General features: G+C 53.5%; 1 protein-coding gene across 5 annotated transcripts; it reads right to left on the reverse strand.

Annotated features, from left to right (window-relative positions):
* On the reverse strand, window positions 1–26,968 carry AXL (AXL receptor tyrosine kinase). Of its 5 annotated transcripts, XM_002923685.4 has the most exons (20): window positions 26,599–26,805; window positions 25,209–25,434; window positions 24,772–24,872; window positions 24,068–24,244; window positions 19,082–19,162; window positions 18,820–18,935; window positions 15,171–15,381; window positions 14,735–14,874; window positions 14,268–14,418; window positions 14,034–14,060; window positions 12,473–12,605; window positions 12,084–12,175; window positions 9,675–9,770; window positions 9,438–9,515; window positions 7,935–8,027; window positions 7,408–7,529; window positions 6,706–6,815; window positions 3,084–3,243; window positions 2,467–2,603; window positions 1–1,851 (listed from the first exon to the last, which is right to left on the reverse strand). In XM_002923685.4, the coding sequence occupies exons 1-20, from the start codon at window positions 26,660–26,662 to the stop codon at window positions 1,500–1,502; spliced, it is 2,667 nt and encodes an 888-aa protein (XP_002923731.1). In that variant the 5' UTR covers window positions 26,663–26,805; the 3' UTR covers window positions 1–1,499. The 5 variants fall into 5 exon arrangements, with proteins under 5 accessions (XP_002923731.1, XP_034528207.1, XP_034528208.1 ...); XM_002923686.4 differs by lacking the exon at window positions 14,034–14,060 and having other exon boundaries at window positions 1,500–1,851; window positions 26,599–26,968; XM_034672316.1 differs by lacking the exons at window positions 14,268–14,418; window positions 14,735–14,874.

The raw sequence follows: 26,968 nt of genomic DNA on the forward strand, positions 1-26,968 counted from the left end.
TGGTTATAAAGTTTTATGTGATCTGAGCCCCTCCGGAGGTGCCAGAATCCACGCCTCTGTACAGGGGGCTTGAGGGATTGGCTCAGGGGGGCAGCATGGCCCAAAAGGAGAGAAATTGTCTCCTGGGGAAAGGAGGCATCCCCAATGCATTATTGCACAGGCTTGAGGGGAGGGATGCCCCCACATGAGGGGAGGAGGAAGCAGAGGTGGCTCAAAAGGCAAGAGTCACACAGAAGAATACCATAAGATTAGAACCTTGGAATCATACCTTGGAATTCTAGACCTGTAGACCTTTAGAAACTGACAACATTTGAATCATAGAACAACAGTGCCTAGGATTTTAAGATTTAGAACTGTGGATTCTTGGACCCTTAACTAAAATCCTAGAAAGGTGGATTGCAGCATAAAACCTAAATGTGTCCGACATTAGAAATGATTAGAACTTTGGTTATCTAGCTAGTCACAACTAACTGTAGTCTTATACCTTAGATGCTAAGGATCCAGAATCTTGGACCAATAGAGTCTAGAGTGCCTTGGAACATAGAACAGAACAACATTAGAATCTTAGAGTTTAATAATCTACAATCTTGAAGCATATGGTCTAGAATTTTAGACACAGAATCTAGGTTCTTAGACTAAGTCTTAGAACATCCCATCTTAGAACATTAGACCTTCGAACCTCCATCTTTAGACTCTTAGAACTTTTGAATAGCAGATTCTAGAACTTAGATCTTTAGGATCCAGAATCTCATAATAAGAGCTTCAAGGATCATAAAGCCTTAGAACTTATAATAAACCACTATTAGAATCTTAGAACTTGAGAAGATAAAATCTTGAAGCCTTATGATGTGGAGTCTTATAGCCAGAAGATTTACAGTCTAAGAGGCTTAGAACTTCAAATTTTAGAACATTAGGCCTTAGAATCTCCGTGTCTAGAATTGCAGAATCTAGAATCGTATACTGTAAGGACTCAGAACCCCAGAAAAACAAAATCTAGAATCATAGAGCCTTGGATCCTAGAACTAGAATCTTAGAGCTTCAGAACCTAAAATCTTGCGGGCTGTATCAAGAACCAGAAAAATCTCGAGCTGTGGACTCTCAGAGCCTTAGAATATGGGCCTTGCAAATTCCATGTCTGCAACCTTGGCACTTTAGAATTAGAGACTTTGGGATTTTAGGTCCTTAGAGCCAAAGACTAATAGCATCTTTGAAACCTTGAACCTTTGCATCTAGACTCCTTAAACCTTAGAATCTAGAATCTTGGAATGTTAGACTTGGAAGGACCCCTAGGGATTGCAGCCCAACCCCTTCCTTTTACACATGGGGACACCGAGGCATGGAGAAGAGAGAGGATCAGTCTGGGGGGGAAGTGCAGTAGGTAGGAAGAGAAGGCTGTAGTCGGGAGTGAGGCCTGGAGTGGGGAAATAGTTGGGGGGAGACTCCCCCAGTGGCAGTGCCGAGCTTGGGTCCTGAGAGGGAGTCCCAGGTGGAGTGTCGTCTCAGGCTCCATCCTCCTGCCCTGGGGGAGCTGGGGAGCTCCTGTCGGCAGGCAGGGTGGGGCCAGGGGCTGTAGAAGGGCAGAGGACATAGCGTCCAGCGGGATGGACCTCAGCCGCAGTGAGACAACTGCAGGAATCCTTAGGGTCAGGCTGGGTTGGGGGGTCAGCTCCTCCAGCAGCTCCAAGTGGTTCAGGATGACCCCCGCCCTCATCCATGTTGACATAGAGGATTTCGTCGGGCTCCTGGGCAGGGGGCAGGGCCTTCAGCGTGTTCTCCAGATCTTCCCGAAGCTCTGAGAAACTCGGCCGGTCCCGGGGGTTTAGCTCCCAGCACCGGGACATCAGCGCATACCTAGGGCGGCAAAGTGAGGGGTGGGAGACTGAGGAGGAGCTCAGAAGGGGAGCATTCTGGGAGTCTGGGGACATTTTATGGAACTGGAAAGAACCGTGAGCAGTTTGGGGGCTTCTATTGGGATTTGGGAATTCTCAAGAGTTTCCAAGGGGAGGTCCTGGGACACTCAGGAGCTGGAAAGGGTCTTGGCGAAGTTTTCTGGGTATCGGGTGGTGTTCTAGTGAGGGTTTGCTAGAGCAGACTTTGCCCTCAAAGCGCTGGATGAATGTTCTGCTCTCCTCTGTGGGCTGTGAGACAGCAAAGTTTGAAGCTCTATCCTAAAGGATCCAGAGGACATCTCAGAGGAGACCCGTGAGTTTGGAGAAGTTCAAGATGGCAAACTGGAGGGCTGGCAGAGGGTCCTGGATGTTGAAGAGCATTGGGGGAAGTACAGGTGCTCAGGAGTCTGGGATGAATTAGAATTTGGGGGAAGTGGGGGATCTCAGTGTGGGTTCCTCAACTGTCTGAGGGATTCTCTGCAGGTTTTAGAGGGTTGGGGCCCTGTGGGGGTGCTCAGGGTTTTGGAGTGAAATCTGGGATGGGGTGGGAGTGGGGTGGGGTCCTGAGGATCCTCACAGTCCATCCAGACAGCCCACAGGCTGCTTCAGCCGGTTTCCTTGGCACAGGTAGTCGTAAATCTCACTGTTTTCCACTCCGGGATATGGGGTTTGGCCCCGTGTGGCAATCTCCCACATTGTCACCCCAAAGGACCACTGTGGGGAGCAGAGGGGAGAGAATTAGAGGGTCTCTCCTGCACAAAGACACCACAAACACACGGGTTCATAAATACACCCACATTTATGTGCACACATGTCCATAGCGACCTTAGCAGGCGCCTCCTAGCTCTTCACAGCAACCCGGCACAGGGACATGCTCCCAGAGGTCACTTTTGTGCACATACAGACATGGTCATCCATGCACACATCCACACACACTTCACAGACACATGGTCTCGTGTGTTGCCCTTCACACCCTGGCTGTACACACATATACATACTTACCACTGCCTCTCCCAACCTAAACTGTCCACGCGTTCCCCCGTATGAACCTGCCACCATGCACACGTGGACCTGTACGTTTTCCCAACATGTCCACACCGCCATTCACAGATGCCCACCACACCCCCAGACATGCCTAACCCCTGTGGTCAGGCCCCTGTGCTGCCCCCCCACTCCTGTCAGGGTGGCACCTACCACATCGCTCTTGCTGGTGTAGACACGGTCAGCCAGACTCTCGATGGCGATCCATTTGACTGGCATCTTGGCAATGCGTCCCTGGCGGTAGTAGTCCCCATTGTAGATCTTCTTGGAGAGCCCAAAGTCCGCCACACACACAGACATGTTCTCATTCAGCCTGCCCAGATTGGGGAGAGGAACGGGGTGACCGCCCTGTCCCCTCCACCCAGAAGCCTGCCCTCACTCTCAGACGCGTCTCCATCCCCCGCTCTGGCTGTCCTCCTTGGGGGTGAGGATCTGTCAACCCCAGACCAAAGGGAAATGTATCTTGTCTTGTTCCCTCCATGTGAAGTTTCATAAACACACCCATATAACCATCACGCAGATTAAGAAACAGAACATTGTGGGACATCACCTGAATAAGGAATACCACAGAGCAAAGGAAAAGAAGGAACTAACCAATATGTACAGAGATGTGGGCTAACCTCAAAAACATCACGCTGAGCGAAAGAAACCAGACGCAAAGGAGTACAAACTTCATGATTCCATTTACGTGACATTTAAAAACAGGGGACTCAAGTCCATAATAAGGGCTTTCCCCTTGGGGCAGTGACTGGGAAGTCCATTAGGGTGCCTGCCGAGGCCTAGAAACGTTCTTTGTCTCGATCCAGGGCTGGTTGGTAGAGGTGAGTCTACAGACCAGCAAATACTCACTGAGCTGCACACCTATGGTATGTATGTAAAATATACGTGGATTTTTTTTTTAAGTATGAGAAAGAAAGAAACACATTACTTTACCAGTCCTCCTTCCTCCTTCCTAGTCCTCCAAGGAAAGCCCCAATCTCCCTCCCTCCCTCCCTTCCTTCCCTTCTTTCAAGATTATTTATTGGGGGGGGGGTGGCAGAGGGAGACAATCTTCAAGCAGACTCCCTGCTGAGCACAGAGCCAATGTAGGATGCGGGGCTCAATCCCACCACCCATGAGATCGTGACCCAAGCCGAAACCATGAGTCGGACACTTTACCGACCGAGCCACTCAGGTGCCCCCACAATCTTCACTCCTAACACGCATGGATTGCTTTTGCTCGCTTTTGTGCTTTATATAAATAGAAGATTCTCTAATTTTTGCATCTGAGTTTCTTGGGATTCTATTTTTTTAAGAATTGATGATTTCCTAGCTAGGGGGATGGGCTTGGGCAGTGAGCAATCAGAGCAGACCCTGGAGGCCCCTCCTGTGGCAGGAGTTAACCTTCAACTGCTGGGTCCAGGGAAGGTCCAGAGAATCACCGCAGGGAGGCAGACAGGGGTGATGCTTAGGCATCCAGGCTGGTGGCCTTGGAAGGGGTGGGAGGCTTGGGGTAGTGGCTAGTTGCCAACTAGGTGAGAAAGAATTTCAATTTTTTTTCAAAGCACTTTCTTTTTTTCTTTTCCTTTTATTTGTTTATTTTTTAGGAGGTGGGGGAGGGGCAGTGGGAGAGAGAATCTTAAGCAATTCCACACTCAGTGCAGAAGCCGACACAGGGCTCCGTCTCATGATCCTGAGATCATGACCTGAGCAGAANTCCAGGCTGGTGGCCTTGGAAGGGGTGGGAGGCTTGGGGTAGTGGCTAGTTGCCAACTAGGTGAGAAAGAATTTCAATTTTTTTTCAAAGCACTTTCTTTTTTTTCTTTTCCTTTTATTTGTTTATTTTTTAGGAGGTGGGGGAGGGGCAGTGGGAGAGAGAATCTTAAGCAATTCCACACTCAGTGCAGAAGCCAACACAGGGCTCCGTCTCATGATCCTGAGATCATGACCTGAGCAGAAATCAAGAGTTGGACGCTTAACTGACTGAACCACCCAGGTGCCCCAAGAACTTTCTTTAAAAAAAAAAAAAAAGATTTTTAAAATTAATTTATCTATTTATTAAGTAGGCTCCATTCCCAATGTGCAGCTTGAACTCATGACCCGAGATCAAGACTTACATGTTCTACTCACTGAGCCAGGCAGGTATCCCTTAAGATTTTTTTCAGTAATCTCTATATTCAACATTGGGCTCAAAATCACAACCAAGAGTTGCACACTCCACTGACTGAGCCAACCAGGCACTCCTCGATATTTCAACTTAACAAAAAAAGCAACAGGCGCATAACACTGGATGGTCTACTCTGATTTTCAGTGCCATGTTTCATAGGGGGCTTGCCTACGATCAGCCCAAGCTGCAGAAGGAAAGGAATTTCCATTTTGACTGAGTCTATTGAAGCCTTTACATACATTTTCCAGTTAACAGGAAATACAGGGAACAGAGGAACAAGGCAAAAGCCACCTCAAGGAAACAGACACATATATGTCATTCCTACAAGACAACAGGCCTGGTCTCTTCCAAAAGAATATGCCGTAAAAATATAAAAGGAGGGGTGGCGCCTGGGTGGCTCAGTCAGTTAGTTACATGTCCGACTCAGTTTCGGCTCAGGTCATGATCTCAGGGTCCTGAGATCGAGCCCTGCCTTGAGCCCCTTGGAGGGCTCCGCACTTAGTAGAGTCTGCTTATCCCTCTCCTGCCCCCTCTGCTCCTCCCCACCCTAACACGCACGCACACTCCCTTTCTCTCAGTGAATAAATAAAATCTTTAAAAAAAAAAAAGTGGTGGTGGGGGAGGGTATTCCATATTAAAAAGGCCCAAAGGGACATAACAAACAAATGCATTGGGAGGACCTTGAATAGATTCTGATTTGGGGGGGAAAACAGCCCTACAAGACATTTCGGAGGACAACCGAATAATCTGAATATGGATTGGATGGCTATGAAGTTATGTTGCAGAATTATGGTTAATCTTAGGTGTGACAACAGAACTGTAATCATTTATGCATAAATCCTCATTCTTAGGAGATACCTACTGAAGGTTTAGGGGTCTGGTGTCACCATCTTGGTAACTCAGTTTGAAGGGGTTGAGGAAAGAGAGAAAGACAGAGAAGAGAGAAGAAATATGGCATCATCTCCACCACGATGAGGTATGGGTGTCCACTGCACAATGCTTTCAACCTTTCTGTGGGACTGGACTTTTCCACATAAAGAATTGGGGGAAAATAAAGAAACGTTCATATCCCCAAGAGTCCTGTGAACATTTACATGTCTTGAAGAAGATTCCGGTTCTCCAGCTCCAATATCGTGAGGAAATTAATAGCCAAAGCCTGTGCTTATAAATACATGCACCAACTCCACCTTAGTTTAATTCTGGCCTATTTTCTGGCATGTCTGTTGGCAGGGCGGTGGCGGGGGGTGGTTCTGGTCCCCTTATTCAGTGTGGCCCCTCCCTAAGGGCAGCCCCAGGCAAGGCACTCAGCACAGAGGTGGGCAGAGATGAGGCTTCAATGTCCCCACTGTCATCGGTCATCTCTGCCCCTTTGCTCACCTCATGCCACCCACTGAACCCACCCTCTTGCCACATCCAAATACCCCTCCAGGATCTCAGGTCCAGGCCCCCCTCCTCCAGGAAGGCTTCTCCAATCCCCTTGCTGACCTCTCTATCCCAGTCCTGAGTTCTGGTCTGTCTGAGGGGTATGTGTGTCTAGACCCCTGTCCCATCCTGGAAGGAGGGATGCGGTTCCCCTGAGGAGGGGACAGGGCGGGGGGGGCGGTCGTCTGTGGAAGGCTCAGCACTCACATGCAGTTCCTGGCTGCCAGGTCTCGGTGTATGAATCTCTTGGTACTCAGATACTCCATGCCGCTGGCTATGTCTGCCATGAACTTCACCAGCATCTGAGTGGGTAGGAACTGCGGGCAAAGCAGGACGGAGTAGAGGTCAGCAGAGTCCCTGAGATCCATCCCTCCTCCCTCCCTCCCTCCTTCCCTTCCTGTGTGTGCCTGTCTCTGCCCTGCAGTGGTTTCCCATGGCTCCAAGAATTAAACCCAACCTTTCTCCAGCAAGGCCCTATATAATCCCCTCCAAGTTGATGTCCTACTGTCCTTGCCCTGGACGTGCGACCTGCGCTCCAGCCAGGGGCCTCCTTTCTGGTTGTCAGACAAACTATACTCGTTCCCGCCTCTAAACCTTGGTCTATGCCGTGCCCTCTGCCAGAACTGCTTCTCCCCAGATCACCCCGCTTCCCGCCTTCAAGGTCACCTCCTCAATAAAACCTCTGTCCACCCAAACTGCCTGGCCTCTCCGTGGCTCATCTGACTCGGTTTCCTTCCGAGCCCTTCAAGTTCTCTTGCTTATTTATTTGCTAACTTATTTATTGGCTGGTGCCTTCCCCGGCACACAGCTCCAAGGGTGCTCCATGGTCTTCCCAGGGTCTGAGCGGTGCTGGGTACCTGACAGGCACTCCATTAATACCTGTGAACCAGACAAGTAAATGTCCCTCACCACTGGCTGGTCGCCGAGCCGGGAATAGAGAAGGAAACTGTGCAGGTCTCCATGTTTCATGAAAGGTAAGATGACCACAGGTGCCGGGAAGCCCTCTCGTTCAGAACCCTGGAAACAGACGCCTGAGCCCCCCCCCGCCCCCCGCCCAGGCAGCTCTGTCACTCCAGTTGGGCAGGAGGGGAAGCCATCCCCTCCCTCAGCTATGTCTCTCCCTCCCCCTCAAATCTAGCTTCCAAATTGTTGGGGGTGGGGGTGGGTGGCAAGGACGAAGCTTCAGAGAAGCCATTTCCAGCACTGTTCCCAAGGAAGTTTCCAGAGCCCTCCTGGGGACCTCAGCTATTTCTGGGAAAGGTCAGAGGTCACATTCCAAGCTGAGGGAAAGAAGGAGGGGGGAGCTTGCTGACTCTGAGGGAGGGGGGAGCAGGGAGCCTGGAGGTTTGATCTTCCCAGGGCTGGAGGGAGGGGGTCTTCCTTCTGGGGTGGCCTCCACGGAGTGTGTAGATGCCCTAAACCTGCCCCTCCCTCACCAATGAGCCTCATGACGTTGGGGTGGTCAAATTCCTTCATGCAGACGGCTTCACTCAGGAAATCCTCCAGCTCCGACCTTGTACAGATAGCAACTTGGGGGAGAGAGGAAGATGGATAAGGACGAGGGGAGGGGAGGGAGGACTCTTTCTCTCCTCTCCTTCATCATCATCTTCATCAAACATTATTACTAAGTACCTGGTGCTGCACTCAGCACTTTATATAGATATTAACTCATTAACCCTCTGAGGGGCGACTCTTCTTCTCCCCGATTTAATGATGGGGAAACCAAGGCACGGAATGCTTAAGGAACCTGCCTAAGGGCACACACAGCTGGCAATGGAAGAGACAGAAGTGAAAGCCAGGTGGGCCGGCTCCGAGGTCCCCATGCAAGGCTGCTTCCCTGGGGATCCATACGATTACTCCCTTTTTACAACTGGGGACACTGGCTCATAGAGGCAAAGCAGCTCGCCCAAGGTCACACAGCTGGGACTCAAACCTAGGAGAAGAGCGTAATCTGGTACGAAATCTGGTACGTAAGAAGTGCTCAATAATGAATGAATGGAAGACACTGATGACTCGATAACCAAGCTTTTAGCCCCAGTGATTGAGACAGCATCGTTCCCTCACCACCAGCCGGAGCCTGACCCTCAATGCCTCTTCCCTGTATGGAAAGGACTTGGCCCTGGAATTCCTGTGCTGTGTGACCCTGGTCTGGCTCCTACCCTCTCTGACCATGTAAAAAATATAGTCACAGTCCACATTAATTGCACATACTACATAACACCTCCAGCATTAAGTGCTTTGGCTCACCCTAGGAGGCAAGGATATTATGATCTTTTTTCCAGATGAAGAAACGCAGCTCAGAGAGGGAGAGTCACTTGCCTGAGATCACACAGCTGGTTAATGTGGAGGCCAAGTGTGCCTCATTCCAGACCTTCCCCTGTTCTGTTAGGAGGCTGGTCTCCAAAAACTACATTTCCCAGGCTCCCTTTCATACCGTTTTCCTGTTGGAGTTTGCGAATGGGAAGCACTGATGAGAGACAGGCAGGTGGGTGGGCGGAGAGGGAGAAGTTGGGATATTTAACCTTGTCCCTTACTGCTTCCAGCATTGCCTTGATGGTGGCTGTGTGTTTCAAGCTCCCACAAGGCAGTCTCCAAATCTGCAATTCCAAATCCCACCCTGGCCGTGGGCTCTGGTGACATCACTTCCTCCCTCTGCCCTTTAGGCCTTGGGGTGGAAGTAAGGTACTGCTACTACTAATCTCCAGCCTCACTGCTCCCAGTTGTTCCTGTGCCTTTGTAGTAAACCTCCCCCTATTAAATTCCTTCTGTTGAAGTACCTAGCATGGACCCCACTTCCTGTCTGGAAACCCTGAGATTCTGTGGCAGGGCTAATTTGCTACTTGCTTTTCTGCTCTTCTGCCTTGTTAGGGACATAGGGAAAAAGCCTAGGGTTAGAGGTTGGGGGTCCCATCTGTGCGGACATGTAAGCACAGACTCACTCTTCATTGTCTTCACGGCCACCTTGAGGATGGAGTCATCCTGGTTGAGCTGGCCCTCCATCACTGCTCCAAATTCTCCTGTGGGGGACCGGAGGGAGACATTTACCCCAGAGGGGCTTTTGGGGACTGCATTTCCTGTGACTGGGTATGGGTGGGGAAGTGAAGGACTTCATGGTTCAGGGGAATGTGCGCATGTGCTGGTGGGGGGGGGGGGAAGGGGGGCAGGGGGGAACTCACCTTCTCCCAGCGTCTTCCCCAGGGCCACCTTATGCCGGTCTACCATCACATCCCGAAGCTTCTCCTTCAGCTCTTCACTGATGCCCAGGCTGTTCACTGCATGGGGGGTGGGAGTGGACAGAGCCGTGGATCAGGGCTGACACTCAGGAGACATTTGGATGTCAAGAAGGATGTGCCCATTGTTAAAATACTGAAATACTTCTGAATTCAAAACCAGCTACTGCCCTGAGCACACATCCCACTCTAGCTCCTCCTCTAGGCTCCCTGAATCTTCTCCCAAAACAGCAGCTAAAGGGTTAGAGCCGGGCATATAATCTTGCACCATTGGGCGAACTGATTGGTCAGTGTTCTGCCATACCAGTTGCTAAAAATATTTCTTAACTTTTTATTGAATTATAATCTGCACAAATCATAAGGGAGCAGCTCAGTGATTTCTTTCTGAGAGAGAGAGAGAGAGCACACACTCCCATGTGCGAGATTGGGAGGAGGGCCAGAGAGAGAGGGAGAGAGAGAATCCCAAGCCGACTCTCTGCTGAACGAAGAGCCTGACAAGGGGCTCAATCTCACAGTTCTGAGATCATGACTTGAGCTGAAATCAAGAGTTGATTGCTTAACCAACAGAGCCACCCAGGTGCCCCCCCCCTTACTTTTTAAAAAGATTTATTTAATCTACAGAGAGTGCGCACTTGAGCGGGGCAGGGAGGGGCAGGGGGAGAGGCTCTTCAAGCAGACTCCTCGCTGAGCAGGGATTTCCCCACGCGGGGCTTGATCTCACAACTCATGAGATCATGACCTGAGCCGGAACCAAGAGTTGGACGCTCAACCCCGACGGAGCCGCCCAGGCGCCCCAGCTGAGTGGATTTCTACAAAGCAAACACAACAGTGTAACCAGCACCCAGGTCAAGAACAGATCATGACCTGTCCTCTCCAGACTGGCCACCTTCCTGATTTCTCCTACCATAGATTGGCCTTCCCTGCTTGGGGATGTTATCATCAACGTGGAATCCCATACTATGTTCTCTTTTGTGTCTGGTTTCTTTCACTCAACACCGTGTCTCTGAGACGGCCGTAATGTAGTTGTTGTGCATGGCTGTAATTTATTCTCATTGCTCTATAGCAACCATTCTCAAACTACCGGCCTCAGGACCCCTTCACGTTCTTAAAATTACTGAGGACGGCAAAGAGCTTTCGTTCAGGGGGCTTATACAGACCAACACGGACTGTAGTCAAAATTAAAGTGAATAGATTTTTCAAACACAAGAATAAACAGCCACATGTTCGTCGACCAACAGAGTGATGACATCATCACGTATTTGAGAGCTTCTGGAAAACTCCACGGAACATGTGTGGGAGAATGAGAGTGTAAAAGGGCAAATAACATCTTGGAATTGTTATGAAAATAGTTTTGACCTCATGGACCCCCTGCAGAGGTCTCAGGGACCCCCAGGGACCCGGATCACACTCTGAGGACCGCTGGTGCACGTTACTCCACTAGAACGCCATGACCTCCTTGCTTCCTATTCCTGCTCCTTTTAAATAAATGTCTTTCCCAGCCCCTTCCGATATCTCCCTGGGGCCCCGGCAGCCTTCTCACGGTGTGCTGGGGAGAGACATCACTCTGTCCCTTTCCTCTCTGGATTTAAGTTTCCCCAGCTGGAAAGATGAACAGATTTGATGAGGTGGCCTCGGAGGTCCCTTCATAGCTGGGACCCTCCATAACTCCACAGTCTCACCGAGAGTCTAGAGTTCTAAGGACCTGTGGTTTTCAAGATCTTAAGGGTCTATAGTATTGAGCCTGTGATTGTTTCAGCCAAGAGCACCTCTACGTCTCTAACATTCTATAATTCTAAGAGGCAGTTCAGAGGATGGACTTCAGAGCAAAATGACCTGATTTTGAAACCCAGCTGTCCAACTCTCAAGCTGTGTGGCCTTGAGGAAGTTACTTAACCACTCTGTGCCACAGCTTCCTCATTTACGAAGTGTGTGTGGGGGGGAGTGACGTACCTACCTCATTGGGTTGTCGTGAGGACTCAATTAAATGACATTGTAGCACCTGTCACATAGGAAGTGCTAGGGTTGGCTGTCATCACTGGCTACACAATCATCCTACCATCCTCGTCCTTTTTGTCACCATCATTGTCATATTCACCATCATCATCGTTACATTGTTCTAGGATCCTGTGGCTCTGAGGTTTGGTTTTTCTATGATTTTTTTTGTCTAAGACCCTATTATTCTAAGGGTCTGTGTGGTTTCACAGTTCCGTTGTTCTTAGGATCTGTGGTTCTAACGTCCTAGCATTCCAAGATCTTTGGAAACTTTTGGTTCACGCATTGACAAAAGCCCAGCAGGCCCCAATCTCTATACTCGTTATCCCCCCACCAGGGCGGGGAAGTGTGGGGTTCACTTACAGGTGGCTTCAGTGGTCCGGCGGCTGTAAGACTTGCGAACACGGTACCTGACCACCAGCTCACCCCTCTCCACTGTTGGTTCAAACACCTCTCTGGGGGGAATGGGCAGGAGGTGAGGGCAGGGCAGAACCAGGTGCAACCCCCTCCTTCTGACAGCAGTGAAAGTGAACACCACCCAAACCCCAAGCCCGGCCCACCCTCCCCTCCAGAATTTAGCTGATCATGTCTTGGACTTCTAAGCTCTGCCTTCCATTCATTACCCACACCCTTGATCTCACTCTGATTCTTGGTAATCTCTTGTCCCACACCAGCCTCCTCATGGTCTCCCTGACTCCAGCCTCTCCATCCCAGGGCACACTCGCCTCCCTACTCACGTAGTTCCAACTCACCCATAGCGGGTCTCCTTCTTCCGCCGGTGGACGAGGAACAGGGCCAAGATGAGGACACAACCAGCAGCCACAACTGCTCCCAGCAGTACGTACCACCAGGGCCATGAGAAGGCAGGGGCTGGGGGCTCACTCACTGTTGGGGGGTATGGTACACAGGTCATGGAGGAAGTCCTGGATCCTCCTCCCCGGGCCCCAAAGATGTGATGTTGGAGGGAGACAGATGTGGAAATAGCTAATGAGGCATGTGGTAGGGTGCATTCCCTTATCTGAGGAGATGGACTTGGGTGTGGGAAACAGGTGAGCGGGGGAGAGAATGTGTGGAGCGTAGGATGGGTGTGTGGGGTGTGTGCAAGGAGTATGAGGCTTTTGGACAAATGGCCAAGGAATGGTCTTGAGTGTGCACGGACGATGGAGGGGTTTCCATAAAGCGAAGGATGGGAGGGAAATACATGTGCAAAGAAAGGTGCACAGAATGTCAGAGGAGTGTTGGAGGAATTTGGGGTATGTGAGTGAGGACTAGTCAAGGAGTTTTATTTATTATTTAATTAATTAATTGATTAATTTTTTAAAGACTTTATCCATTTGAGATCGAGCGAGAGAGTGAGCACATGAGTAGTGGGGGGGGCAGAGGGAGAGGGAGAAGCAGGCTCCGTGCTGAGCAGGGACCGATGCAGGACCTGATCCCAGGACCCTGAGATCATGACCTGAGCCGAGGGCAGATGCCCAACCGACTGAGCCACCCAGGCGCCCAAGGAGTTTTAGATACAAGTAGTGAGCAGTGCTTTCTAAGGATGTAACTCTAGTGTGAGAGGAGTGTGGACACAGGATGAGCTGAAATGGTGTGTAAAAAGGGGGGAATGGATCCGTGCTGAGTGTACCAGGAGTTTGGTGTGGGGCTGTGCAGGGTGGGAACGGGTTAGGATTGGTGAAGGGTGAGGAGTGTCAACGGGTACACAAGGAGAACTCAAGCGTGTGTGACAGTGTGGACCCAAAGTTTCCCAGTATTTGCAATGTGGGATGTATGGTGAAGGTGTGAAAATTGTGCAGTTTGTGAATGAGACTCGTGGGTGTGCACTGGGTTTGGGAAGCATGGGTGAGGAACAAAGGATTGTGATAGGATGAAAGGGAAAGGAGGCTGGGATTAGTGTGGAAAGGGTATGCAAAGAAAGGCAGGGAGGCAGGTAAGGGATACTTAAGTAGGTTGAGTAGGTTGAGTTACAAGAGGTAAGCTGTAATAGTACTATGAGGATACAGTGGGTGTAGAAGGCACGTTTGAGAATTGCTGGAGAAATATTTGAGAGGGATGGATTTGTGGGGTATAACTCATCTGTCTGCCCATCCATCCATCCATCCATCCATCCATCCACCATTCATTGAGTACCTACAATGTATGGGGCCACTCCAGGCAACACCATCAAAGACCACACAAACCCAAGCAGCAGAAGATTAGAGTGATGAGTTTGAGAAACATGACAGCAATGGCAATGGGTATGTTTGTGGTGATGGGGTCCTCAGTGGGCGCTGAGCAAAAGGAGGGAGGAGAGAGGGTGTGAAGCCTTACCCAGCTGGTGGACTGGTTGTCCTTGTCCTGTGAGGAGAAAGGACAGAAGCAGGACATGCTCAGAGAGGTAAGACTGGTGTGACATGGGTGAGGCTCTCAGTAAGATTTCGGGTGGGAAAAGAGCCTGGATTGGGGTAAGTACACTGAAAGGTACAGGGAGCAAGTAGGGGTATCTGGGCGAGACAGGGTCCTTGTGAACTGGTTGCAGGGGGCTGAGCAGGACTGTGGAGTTACCTGGGCGCCAGGGCTCTAGGGGCACAGGGAGGCTCCAGGGTCCATCCCCAGCAGCAGTGTAGGCTGCCACACACACCGTCAGGTTGGGCACAGTCCCATCCCCCCGCAGCTCCAGGGTCACCTCTCTTTTTAGCCCTATGTCCATGAGCACCTAGGACGTCCGGATGGAGCATCAGGGTAGAGCTCCCACCCCCCGCCCCTAAGTCTTAAGACTTCACCCTTGGCCTCCAAGTCCCCATCTTTCGCAAACCCCCTCCTCCCCCACAGCCCTTCCCCCCTACCTTCTCCTACCCTTCATCCCTCGCCACCACCCCCACCTCCATTCTCCATCCCCATGCCCACTCCACCATCAGCTCCACTGGGATTGGCACTACCCCAACCCGCACCACTGTCCTGTCCGCTCTGCCATCTCCTCCCCATCTCTCTCCTCCCAGCCATTCCGCCCCAGCCCCACCAGCAGCACCCACCTCGGGGGCGTCCTGGCCTCGATAGGCCAGCCGGTACCCCAACAGGGTGCCCTGCAGGGGCGCCCTTGGCTCCTGCCAACGCACGAGGGCTTGGCTCCCATTCCTCATGGCGCTAACGTTCTCGGGGGGGCCCAGGGGCACTGGAGGACAGGAAAGAGGGGAAGCTGGCACCCCCACCTCTTCCTGACCCCCTCCCCTGTTCCCAGGAAGTGGGACCAGTGTGCAAAGGGCATGCGCGTGGGCAACTCGTGAAGGCCTCCCATGAGAGGAAGCACAGGGAAGAGGTCTGGGAGAAATGCCAGTGGGCCATGCTGAGGAGTCAGGGGCTCGGTGGGAAGGACTGAGGCCACATGGGGTAAATGGGTGACAGGAGATGCTGGAGGTGGCACTGATGCGAGCAGCGAGTGACATCTGCCTTACACCAGCCCCTTCTTACCTCCCTCTGGTGTCTCCACAGGGAGCCAGTGGGTCCAGGGTGAGGGGCCCTGGCTACTGGTACAGGCCAGCCGGATGTGGTAAGGAGTGTGAGGATGCAGACTGCCCAGCCGAAGTCGGTGAGGGGGAACGGACACTTGCAAGGTGAAAGGCTCCTCTGGGGGGTCTGGTTCTCCCAGCCGGGCGCCCACCCCATCGTCTGACAGCACAGCCTGGGGAGAGGGAAGGGGTGTAAGGACAGGGCAGACACAAAATCTCAAGAGCGGATCACACAAGTCGGTAGTGGTGGTCCCAGTGTGATGACACAACTTTGCAAGGGTGTGTGTGTGTGTGTGTGTGTGTGTGTGTGTGAATTCCATGCTGGTCTAACACGGGCACCTGCATTTGCAAAGTGAGAAGACTACCCAGTTCCATGAAGTGGCTCTGTCATCACTCGCTAAAGCCACCTTTCGCAAGACTTTCCCTCTCTGAGCCTCAGTTTCCTCATCTGGAACATGGGGGCTTGGAGGAGCGAGTGCCTTCCCGGGCTGCCTAAAGCCCTGAATGTAGGACAAATTGCACACCGCATGGCAGGTAGTCAGCAACGATGACAATGACATTCAACCACAGGCAAAAGCAATATCCTACAAGAGAAGTCAGAAGAGTGGGGACCTCTGGGGGCTCAGGGATCCTTGCGGGGAGCTGGTGGGTGGTGATCTGGAGAGTGGTGACATGGGTGAATATTCGTGTTTAACCATCTAGGTATACACCAAAGATTATGCCCATTATGTTTACCTTAATAAAAAAGAAAAATCCTTTACACATCTGAACTCATTTGATCCTGATCTCAGCCCTGTACGTGGGTACCGTGTGCATCCCCACTTACAGAGGACAACGGTGAGTCTTGGAGAGATGGAGTCATTTGCCCGAGGTCACCAGCATGTCACTGATGAAGCTGGGAACTAGACCCCAACCTGTCTTCAAAACTTGTGCTTTGGGGCATCTGGGTGCCTGAGTCGGTCAAGTGTCTGCCTTTGGCTCAGGTCATGATCCCAGGGTCTTGGAATCAAACCCCATGTAGGGCTCCACACTCAGTGGGCTGCCTGCTTCTCCCTCTCCCTCTCCTTCTGCCCCTCCCCCTGCTTGTGCTTACTCTCCCTCTCTCTCTCTCAAATAAATAAAAATTTTAAAATAAATAAGAACATCGGTGATAGTAACAATACTTCTCTTCTGTCCAGAGGCAGCAGAGCTTGCTAAGCATAGACGCTGGATCTGGGGTTCAGATCTAGCCTCCACCAGCCCCTAGCACTGTGCCTTAGTTTCCTCATCTGTAAAATGGGATAACAACAATGGCTCCCTAGCTTGCAAGGTTGGTTGAATTGATGCTTGTAAGTGTTTAGAGGAGGCTGTGCACACTGAGTGTTTATTGTTATTATTGTGTGTGTGTGTGTGTGTGAGAGAGAGAGAGAGAGAGAGAGAGAGGTCGCCGGGCTACCAGTGTCAAACTCTGCATGCCGTATTCAGCGTCCCAAGTTGGGATGCTCGCCTGTTCCCCGGGAATAGCACAATCAGCATGGCATGGGCCACAGCGGGGGAAGACATCTGTACAGCCTTGCCACACAGAACCACAAACCCTCTACGGCCACACCATCACAGTCCCACGCCGCAAGGAGGCTGCGATCCCCCCTCCCCTGACGGGGAGCAACCAGGGGACCCATCCACACTGCCACACCTAGTGTTTGGAGGGAGTTTATTGCTCACCGGTATGGACCCAAGATTCTTTGGGTACAAGTCCTGGCTTGGATATCATTTGCTGTGTGACCTAGAGTAAGTATCTTTACTTCTCTGAGTCTCAGTTCCTATCTCTGGAAAATGGGCATCCCAGAGTCCCTATCTGGTGGGCTGTGAGGCTTAATGACACCCCGCACGTAAGCCGGTTTGCACAGCTTATCCACGGCTAACATTTCTTGAGTGCCGACCGCGTCAAGCACCCTGGCAAGCGCAATCCTGATGAACTCACGGACTTTTTACCACCACTCTCTGAGGTCAGTTTCTTTTTTCATTCCCATTTTACAGATGAAGGAAACCGAGGCCCAGAGAAGTTCAGCAGCTTGCCCAAAGTCACACAGACCCTGTGGGGAGAGGATCCCACCACAAGGCCTGGAAGGGGGTGGGCAGATAGTGGGTAACAGGATGGGGGGGAAGCTGTCCCATGCCTGCTCTCTGACCTGCAGTGACAGATGGGAAGGGGAACCTCTGCTGGGACAAAGGGGACACAACAGGGACATAGGTCCAGACAGTCGGCCTCCTGGTGCCCACTCCCACTTCTCTTTTCCCTGTGACCCTCCCCTTCGAACCCTCCTGCCCCAGGCCAGGCACAGCAGGAAGTGAGCCCTGGAGAAGGAAGAGGACACACTTCTGCTTTTCTTTGACACTGGACGCGCGTGGGTGGGGTTACAGCAGATGCCTGACCTGGCATTTGAGGGTCTCCCAAGTGGGCCCAGCCTTGGGCATTGAATCAGTTTTATCCTTTTAAGCTAATGGGGAGGGCAGGTCACTTCCCCTCTCTGGGCCTCAGTTCCTTACCTTGAAAACGGGAAGATTAGCAGATTACTTTCTAGTGTTAAAATGACAAGTGGGTGAGATAAAGTCCAGGGCACGTAATTGCAAGAAAGGCAGCTCTTATTTCATCAAACGCTGGCTCTGAATGGTCTCTAAGGAGGGGGAGGGGAGACAAGGGTTTGAATCCCACCTCGGCCAATTCCGGGCTGTGATCTTGGCCAGCCAAGTTGTTTACTCTAAGCCTTAGCGTCTCCATCTGCAAAGCGGGTGTCTCCACAGACCCTGCTCCGTAAACGCACAAGGGGGTGTGCAGAAAGCCACAACACAAGGCCCATGACACTCCAGGAAAGTTGGTCATTACTAATTACTGTCATCTGTCGTGGCAGGAGCTGTCCCACCCTCACTCCCACTTCCAAATCTCAAAGAACTCCAGGCCAGAACGGGGTCTCGTATTCAGAGAACTGCGTTTGTTTTTCGTCTGGAGCATTTCAGATCTCCTCCAGCAAATGTGTCTTACTCTAGGTCTGACCCTGTGCTGGGCAATGGTGAGGACCCCGTGGTGACTGAGACAGGCCAGGACCAGGCCTCCCAGAGCTCCCAGTCCAGTGGGGAAACAGACTCACCCCCAGACAGTGACAACCCAGAGTGATCAGGGCTGGGATGGGAGAAGCCCAGGGCTGTGGGCATACGGTGGTGACAGACATGGCTCTGAGCCCTGCTGTCTCAGGCTTCCCAGTCTGGCCAGAGTCAATATTACTAATACTAAAAAAATAAAAATAAAAATAAAACAGCTGATAGTTTATTACACACTTCCTATGTACCTAATACTGTTTTAACTTTGCTCCTTGCACTCACTCATTGAATTCTTACAACACACCTATCTGCCCATTTTACAGATGACAGAACTGAGGTCCAGTGAGGTTAAGTCACAGGTCCAAGCTCCTGCCGCCACTGCTGGTGGAGTCAGGATTTGAAGCCAGGACATCTGGTGTAACGCGAGGCTCTACTGTCTCTCAGCACATGAATGGCTGGCAAGGGCTGGTTTCCCAGGGAGGGGCTGGGGGCTTATGTGTGGCGGAGGGAGGGCTGAGCAGAGTCTGAGGTCTCACCTGCAGGGTGCAGTGCGCGAGGGGGTAGATGCCGCTCAGGCCTGGGGTCCAAGCCACCTCCAGCTCTGTGGGCTGGCGGGACACCAGGTGGAGGTCGCGGGGCCGCTGGGGGAGCACTGCAGAGAGATGAGGGGAGGGACTGACCCTGGGGGTGCCTTTGCACAAAGCTCCCCTCCACCCTCCTGTCCTCTACCCCAGCTCTGACCTTTGGCCCAGACCCCACACCCTCTGACCCCCGTTCCCCAGCTCCCTTTCCTGTCACCTGTGATGGTGGCCGTGCGGGATGTGGTGACCCCCTTGGCGTTATGGGCTTCACAGGAGAAAGAAGATGTCTTGTTCAAGCCTGGGGAGTCATGGAAGGAGAGGCCCAGTGTCAGAGAGAGGAAGGAGGGTTTCCCAGGCCATGCTGGGCCACCCCCTACCATGCCGTGCCTGACAGTCAGTGTAGCCCACAAGGGCACCTGCTTGAAGGGCGGGGAAGGGATGAGTTGGGAACACAGGCCTCCATCCCCAGACACAAGGACAGGCTGTTGGCCTCAGTCCTAAGGTCCCACCACAGAGACACACAAACATGCATTCACACACGGGCACAGACATAGATAGAGACACACATACATATATACACACTCACACACAGACACACACAGTTACACACAGAGACACACATATGCTCACACAGACAATACTCAGGAACACACATGCCAAAACACACATACTCATACGTGTACGCAGACACACCAGGCACATACACCAACACACGGTTATACACACACATACAAAAGCACACATACTCATACCTAGACACACACCAACACACACACAGACACACACATTCACACACACACAATCACATACTTGCACAAACACAGATCACACTGAGCCGTACAGACACACGTAGAGGCATGTATCCCTAGTAGACACAAACTTAAGAAACAGGCCCTCATGGGTGTGTGTAAAGCAACAGGTGTTCACTCCCTCATAAGCTCGAAGCTCAGCTCCAACCAACCCCCGTTGTCCTCCAGGTGTTTCTGGAACACAGGCAGCAGACGCGTTCCCATCTCGGGAACTTTGATTTCTGTTCCCTCTGTCTTCCCACAGATGTGCACGTGGCTCCCTCCCGCCCTCCTTCACATCTGGGACTCAGATCCCACCTCTTCCGCCAACTGTCCCCGGCCGCCCTGTTCAGAGCTGGGACCTCACGTCCATATCTAGCCTCTCCCCAGTTTGACTTTTCTTCTTTGGCTCTTCTCATCACAACATACTTTACCTATGACCTGTATGTCCTGCTCACTGTCAACTCTGCTATACATCAGCTCCAGGAGGACTGGGGTTTCTGTCTGTTAGGTCCCCTGCTGTGTGCCCCCAGGCCCACGATGGCCTTGCACACAGTAGGTGCTCCATAAATGCTTGTTGAATGAGTGAATGACTTTATGTGTATGCCCTTGTGTACCTACGAGTGTTTCTGGGTATGGATGTAGAAATAAGAGCCTGTGTAATTCCATGGGTAAGTGACTTAATATGTGTCTTTTTTTTTTTTTAAGATTTTATTTATTTATTTGAGAGAGAGAGCATGAGCAGGGGGAGAGGGAGAAGCATGCTCCCTCAGGGAGCCCCAAGTGGGGCTCCATCCCAGAACCCTGGGGTCATGACCTGAGATGAAGGCAGTCCCTTCACCTACTGAGCCACCCCGGCGCCCCGATATGTGTCTCGAGTAACTGTTTCTGGGTGTCTGGGGGTGGATTGCTTCCCCTCCCCAGTGTGGCAGTGGTGGGGACACAGGCAGACACACACATGCACAAAGACACAAGCAGAGAGACAAACACGAGACACAGAGACACAAACACAGACATACACAGCACACGCAGCTATAGGACATCCCGGGGATGCACGCACAGGGAAATACAGACACACGCACAGTGTGCGGGGACAGGGTGTGAGAGGACCAAGTCCTGAGTCTGCACTTGTGACCGCAGTCCTGTGTGTGTGTATGGATGTCGCAGGCTTGTGTGCATCTCCTTGCTCGGTCTGCGTGTGTGTGTGAGCGCCGGCGCGCCTGTGTTCCCACCACCACCACCACCATCTACCCGCAGACACAAAGTTTCCTTTTCTCAGTCGGCAGAGGGAGTGGAATGAGGGAAAGTCAGCCCAGGCCGGAAGGGGGTGGGCAGGGAAGCTCCCCAGCGCCGCTGCCCAGGCGGCAGCTCCCAGCCAAGGTCAGGTGCCCGGCCGCAGCCCCTGCCGGCGGGGGAGGGGCAGGACAGCCCCGGGCCGTCTGCCGGAGGGGGCGGGGAGCCTGGGTCCGGTCCAGTCACCTGGCACGTGGGGGCCCGCCAGGGTCACCGCGCGGGGGCTGGCGCTGCCCGCCCGAGGAGCCCCGGGGCGGGAGGGAGTTCTGGAACCGGGTCCTGTTCCGACCGCAGCATTCCTGCCCCCGCGTGAGTCACCGGAGCGCCCCCCTCCCGCTCTGGCACTTCCGGCCGCGGCCGGGGGGCGCACGGCCCGGGATCCCCCTTCCTCGGTCTCAGCGCGCACCTTGAAGACGAAGAGAGCAGGGATGGAGGGGCCTGGGACCCACCCCCCTCCAGCGGGCTCTCCCTCCGCGACTGGAGCGGGCCCACTCCAGATGTGCTTTCGAGATGCACAGTCCCGCTCCCTCTCCTCTCCCGCTCCTCCTCCCCACACCCCCGCGCATTTTCCAAGGGAATCAGAGGGATGGAAGGAGAGGGGGCACGCCCTGAGTCAGAAGGGACAGACACACACAAACGGACAAAATTCCTTGACACAGCACCTCCCCCCACCCTCGCGCACACACAATGAATCACACTTAACATACAGGGGCCGTTACTGGCACAAAACCAGAAAACCGGGCACTGGCTAAGCTACATTAAGGGCTGATGTCTCAAACACGCAGGGACACCAGTACCCACCCCGTGACTTGCGCGTATCTACACAGGGGCTGACATTGATGTACATACACAAAGAAACATATATATATCCACAGACATAAAGGCGCAATCTACCATGGGTACGTTGACTGCAAACACCTAGCAACGCAACATCCTGCCAAACACACAGCCCTGCAGGCTCAAACACACACAGCGAGCAACACACAGACGTGGAAGTTGAAGGGGTCCAGCACGGGGACAGGAATAAGGTTAATGCCGACTCACTTGCAAATAAATACAGCCACTCCTTCAAACACAGCTGGACACTCAGGTTGCTTCGGACACATTTACGGAGAAGCAGACTATACAAAAACACATGCTTGCGTAAACACTGACGCAGACACACAGCTGCCGTGTGCATAGTGGGGGCACAGACACACACATACACACTGGTTGGTAAGTTTATCTCCCAAGAGACAATCAGGGCTGAGGCTGATACGTGGGGAGACAGGACAGAAGCAGAGCAAGTCGTTAGTGCCTGCTGTGAATCTCTCTCTCTCTCTCTCACACACACACACATGCAGATATGGGGTCCCTGCGAGCATCGCACACTAACACACTCACCTTGGGACCTATACATGGAAACCACGGACACACGCACGGACACAGACAAATACACAGGGACAGCCAGTCAGTGGAAACACACCGAGGAACACCAAGTTGTCCACTGATACATCCTGCCGGCACAAGGAAACAGGTGCCCACACCGAGACACGCTCACACCCATTGATGCACACCTGTGAGGTGACCGCTGTCACTTCTCCACAGGGAGCTAAATGCAAAATAGCCACAAAACACTGCCTCGCCTCACTCTGCCATCTCCCCACCCCCCCACACACACACTCCACCTTTACGCAGTGAGTCACAGCTGTGAACACACAAACACGAAGGAGGACAGACACCAGGCTGACACTGGTATTCTTAGACACACACACACACACTAAACACCATCTAAGCCGGCCTTCCCAAAGCACAGCGTCATACTAAGAGGTTGATGCTGACAGGCACCCGGAGACACGGGGCCAGAGGGACATGGATATCTACACACCCAGACCTCACACACACACACGCTGAGACACACACAGGCGCCCTCCCCCCACAGCTCTACCACACACTGATACACACACGGGCCCTCTCACGCCCATTTCTCCTTCCTGGGATGGGATGGGTGACCCATCCCCCTCTCCCTTCCCATCTCCAGGGTCCTGCCAGGCTGACTCAGACCCCAGAGCCACGGGCCTGAGTCACCCCTCTAGGGGCTGGCATGCTCACCACCTCTTCCTTGCACACTAGGGCCCCCGGAATGCTGAGAATGTGGACACCTCCCTCTAGCCCGGGAGACCCTCGGGCAGGAGTCCCCTCCCCAACCCAGCAGACAGAGGCAGCAGGTTGGGGGCGGGAAGCTGATGCCCTCCAGGTTCCAGCTGCCTCCCTCTGACTGAGCCTCAGCTGGCTGTCTTCCTCCATCTCTCCTTCCCCAGTGAGGGAGAAGTCTCTGTGCCCGGTGGCCCTAGCGCTACCTCTGACCTCGCTGTGATCCCAAGCTAGGTCCTGCCCCGTCTCTGTGGTGCGGAAGGGGATGGTGACCCTGAAGCTAGGAGAGTTTCGGGTGTCACTCAGACCTCCCTGTCCTGTCTCTCTCCAACTTAGGTTACCTCCGTGGTCTCTCCCTTCCCGTGTCTCTTGTTCTCTCTCTCTCTCAATCTCTCTCTCTCTCTCCCCCTGTAACTGTCCTTCTCTGTCTCCCACTTTCTCCTCTTCCTCTGTTTTCAGCTTTGTCCCCCCAGTGAAGCTCTTCCCATACAGAGGTGGGCAGGTTGAAGGAGGTGGAGGAGAGGAGGGCCTGGTTGCTTCCGGTGCCTGGCTTGGGGTCAAGGGCTGACAAAGGGGCATCAGGCCCACACACACATTTGGGCCATGGGACAGCTCAGAGGAAACCCGGGACAAAGAATTCTATTCAGACAGGCTGGGGGGGGGAGGTGAAGAGAGACAGAGGGACAGGGAGACAGACACACAAAGAGAAGCAGAAAGAGACAGAGAAACAGAGAGCCAGAGGACAGAGAGAAAGGGACTGAGAAAGCTTAGAGAGAGAAACGAGGGGATAGATATGAACAGAGATGCAGAGACAGAGAGACTCAGATAAAAAGAGAAAACAGAGAGAGAGAGACAGGGACAGAAAGAGAGAGAGAATGAAGGACAGAGGGACAGGCAGACACTCACACAGGGACATGAAAAGCTCCCTTGCTCCCCACTCCCATCCTGCCTGGCCCTCTATGCTGAGCTGGCTGCATCCCCAGACTTACCTGGAACTCTAAGCGTTTGTTGGGGACCATGGCTCATGGCTAGAGTCAGGGGGACAGCATCTTGGAGCCAGAGTAGGTCCACAGGCTCTGGGGGTCCCTGCGCCCGGCAGCTCAGATTGAAGGGGGTGTTGGCGGCCACAGTCCTGTCCTCAGGCTCCTCCAGGAAGTAAGGCAGGCCTGGGGTGGGGGTGGTAGTTGCTGAGGTCCCCTGAGCCCCCCAGGTGTTTGACTCACTGCTAGGATGTTGCAGGCTGTGGATTCTTTGACCCTGGTATCTGATCCCTCAGGACACCTGAACTTCCTTCAGATGTCCAACTCAAGCCTCTACCCCCGAAACACATGATCCCAATACCTGACTCCCCCACCCGTGTCTGATCCATGGGGCATCTGAGTCCCAGTGAGGAAGGCGTGGCCCCCACGGGTGAGGGAGAGGGTTAAGTTGTACCTCTGACCCCTTATCCGATCCCCAGAATGTCCTACCCCAATGATGTCGACCCTAGGACATGTCACAACCCCCAAGATGTCTTCTTGCCTAGGACATATAATCCCACCCAGGCCTGCCCCCAGTAATTCTGAGACTCCGCCGCTTCCCGGACCCTCTAAAGATCTCTGACACTCCTGGGGTACATGTCCCCTGAATTCTCCAGCACCCTCTGTCCACTCAGGTTTCCTGCCCACCCATGACCTCTGCACCCAGGGCTCACCCTCCAGCCCAACGTAGCCAGGCTGGGACACGAAGGTCTTTCCTCCCAGGACCACCGCACACTGGTACCACCCTGCGTCTGAGAGCTGCAGGGAGGAGATTCTAACAGGGCAAGAGGAGAGAGAGAAAGGTTCAGGGTCAGCACTGGACACTGGGTAGGGGTCATCAGAATTGAAAGAGTGGGGGTCTGGACTAGAAACTCCTCAGAGCTGAGAAGTGGGTACTATTATTAACTCGTTTTACGGAAGAGGAAAGTGAAAGCCAGGGTTACATCACATGCTCCAAGCCACACAGCTAGCGAGCGAGCAGCCACACTGGGGGTCCAGCCCAGGTGGGGCTCCTGCCCATAATTTTTCAACCACTGTGTGCTGGAGGTCGGGGGCAGGGGACAGGGATCAGGAGGGATGTGGCTGGCGGGGGTGCAGGGAGGCTGGGCACCTGAGTTGGCTGACCACTTTCCAGTCATCCTGCCCGTCTTCACCGAGGGGCACCTGGGTCTGGGTACTGTCTGCCAGCTCTAGCGTCTGTCCGTCCCGAAGCCAGGTCACCTCGGGGGGCTCCCCCTGAACCTGGAGCTCGCACCAAAGGGCTCCCATGAGTCCCCGGGCACCGGTGATATTCCTTGGACTCCCCACAAAGGGGTCTGCCTCCACTGCTTGTGTGCCTGCAGGGAGATGGGAAGTTAGCTTAGGAACCCCTGCTCTCTTCCCAGCCTGCCAGGCGCTTAGGCCCACATAGTTGTAAAGTGACCTCAGAGGGGGGTGGAGGGTGGAGGCTTTGGGGGAGGATGGGAGACTTCCCAGGGGACTGGGGTCCGGCTTCCATCCTTCCTAGGGGCCCGATCCTTGGTCTATTGGGAAGTAGGCCGTAGGCCGGTAATCTGGCAGCCTCCCACGCCCTGGACTGCCCGGCAGGGCCAGCCCCTGCCCTCCCTTAGGGTCTCTAGAGACTTGACAGACCGGGCTGGTGGATGGTGCGGAAGAAAAAGAGGTGGGGTGAGAGAGGGTACAGAGAGAGAAACAGGGACGGAGAGACAGAAAGAAGCCAGCCAGAGTCAGGCATGAGGAGTCAGAGACAGCAAGAGACACAGACCGGAGAGACACAGAGGTTGAGAGATGAGGAGAGAGATAACCCTGAGAGGGGAAAAAAGTTGGGGGAGAGAAACCAAGGCAAAAGGACAGAGAGACAGAGACAGACAGAGGGAGACATTATAGAGACACCTAGAAAGTAGGGAGAGAGAAAGCCGGAGATCGGGACAGAGAAATGAAGCCCCAGAGAGATGGTGGGCTAGAGCCGGCCCCAGAGACCCCCGTCCCAGAGATGGAGCAGACAGTGATGGGGTAAGGACAAGTGTGTGTGTGTGTGTGGGGGGGTGACAGTGACAAGGGTTTTCCCCTAGAGCTCCAGAGCCCTCCTCACCCCACTGCCTGACTTCGTACTCCTTTCTGGAAGATTCTTTCCGGGGCAGCCCCCAGCTCAGCCCCTCTCCCTAAGGCCCCCTGAGTCAAGTCCGGCCCCACTCGGGCCCCCAGCTTCTCTGTCTCCCTCTGTGTCCACCTCTTTCTGTGTCTGACCCTCCCAGTTTCTGTTTCTTGTCCTGTTCCCTCTGAGCCCCATTCTCTCCCCAGCCTCTCTCTCTCTCTCCCCCCCCCCCCCCCCNCCCCCCCGTTTGACTCGGTGCCTCCCTGTCTCCCTCTCTGCTGTCCCAAAGACACTCCTCGAGCCAGCCCAGACTCCCCCCAGCACCTGCCATCCACCCCCCACTCTGCTCCTCCTTGCCCCAGCCTACCCCCGGGTGGTCCTCCCCCGATGGGCCCCCATCACTCACCCTTGGGGGCCACGCACCCCCAGAAGCACAGCGCCAAGCACCAGGCCAGCGGGACCCTGCCCATCCTCGGGGCACCACGCAAACGATGCCAAACTTTCCTCAGAAGTTGCTGGGCACCCTGCGGGGGAGGGGGCAGGGCCGGGCTGTCCCCGGCCCTCCCCCCAGCTCCGGGCTCCCCGGATTTGGCACTGCCCGCCTGCCACGGCGGGGCCCCTCGCCGGCTCTGCTCAGCGGCCGCCTTCCTCGCTCCCCAGCCTCCTACTCTCCCTCCCAGGCTTCGGGCAACCCTTTCCCCGCCCCTGGCTCCCCCTCTGCCTCCGCCCACCGGCCGGAGCCCAGGGGGGCCACCTGGGCTTGGAGGGGTTAACTC

Source organism: Ailuropoda melanoleuca, chromosome 12 (genome assembly GCF_002007445.2).
Source record: "Ailuropoda melanoleuca isolate Jingjing chromosome 12, ASM200744v2, whole genome shotgun sequence".
Lineage (NCBI taxonomy): Eukaryota > Metazoa > Chordata > Mammalia > Carnivora > Ursidae > Ailuropoda > Ailuropoda melanoleuca.

Excerpts from the sequence above, each read along its gene's own strand:
- AXL (XM_002923685.4), bottom strand. The coding sequence starts at position 26,662 with ATGGGCAGGGTCCCGCTGGCCTGGTGCTTGGCGCTGTGCTTCTGGGGG. Across the intron at positions 25,435-26,598 it reads GGGGTGCGTGGCCCCCAAGG|GCACACAAGCAGTGGAGGCA; the intron begins GTGAGTGATGGG and ends ATCTCCCTGCAG. Across the intron at positions 1,852-2,466 it reads GTGGGCTGTCTGGATGGACT|GTATGCGCTGATGTCCCGGT; the intron begins GTGAGGATCCTC and ends TTGCCGCCCTAG.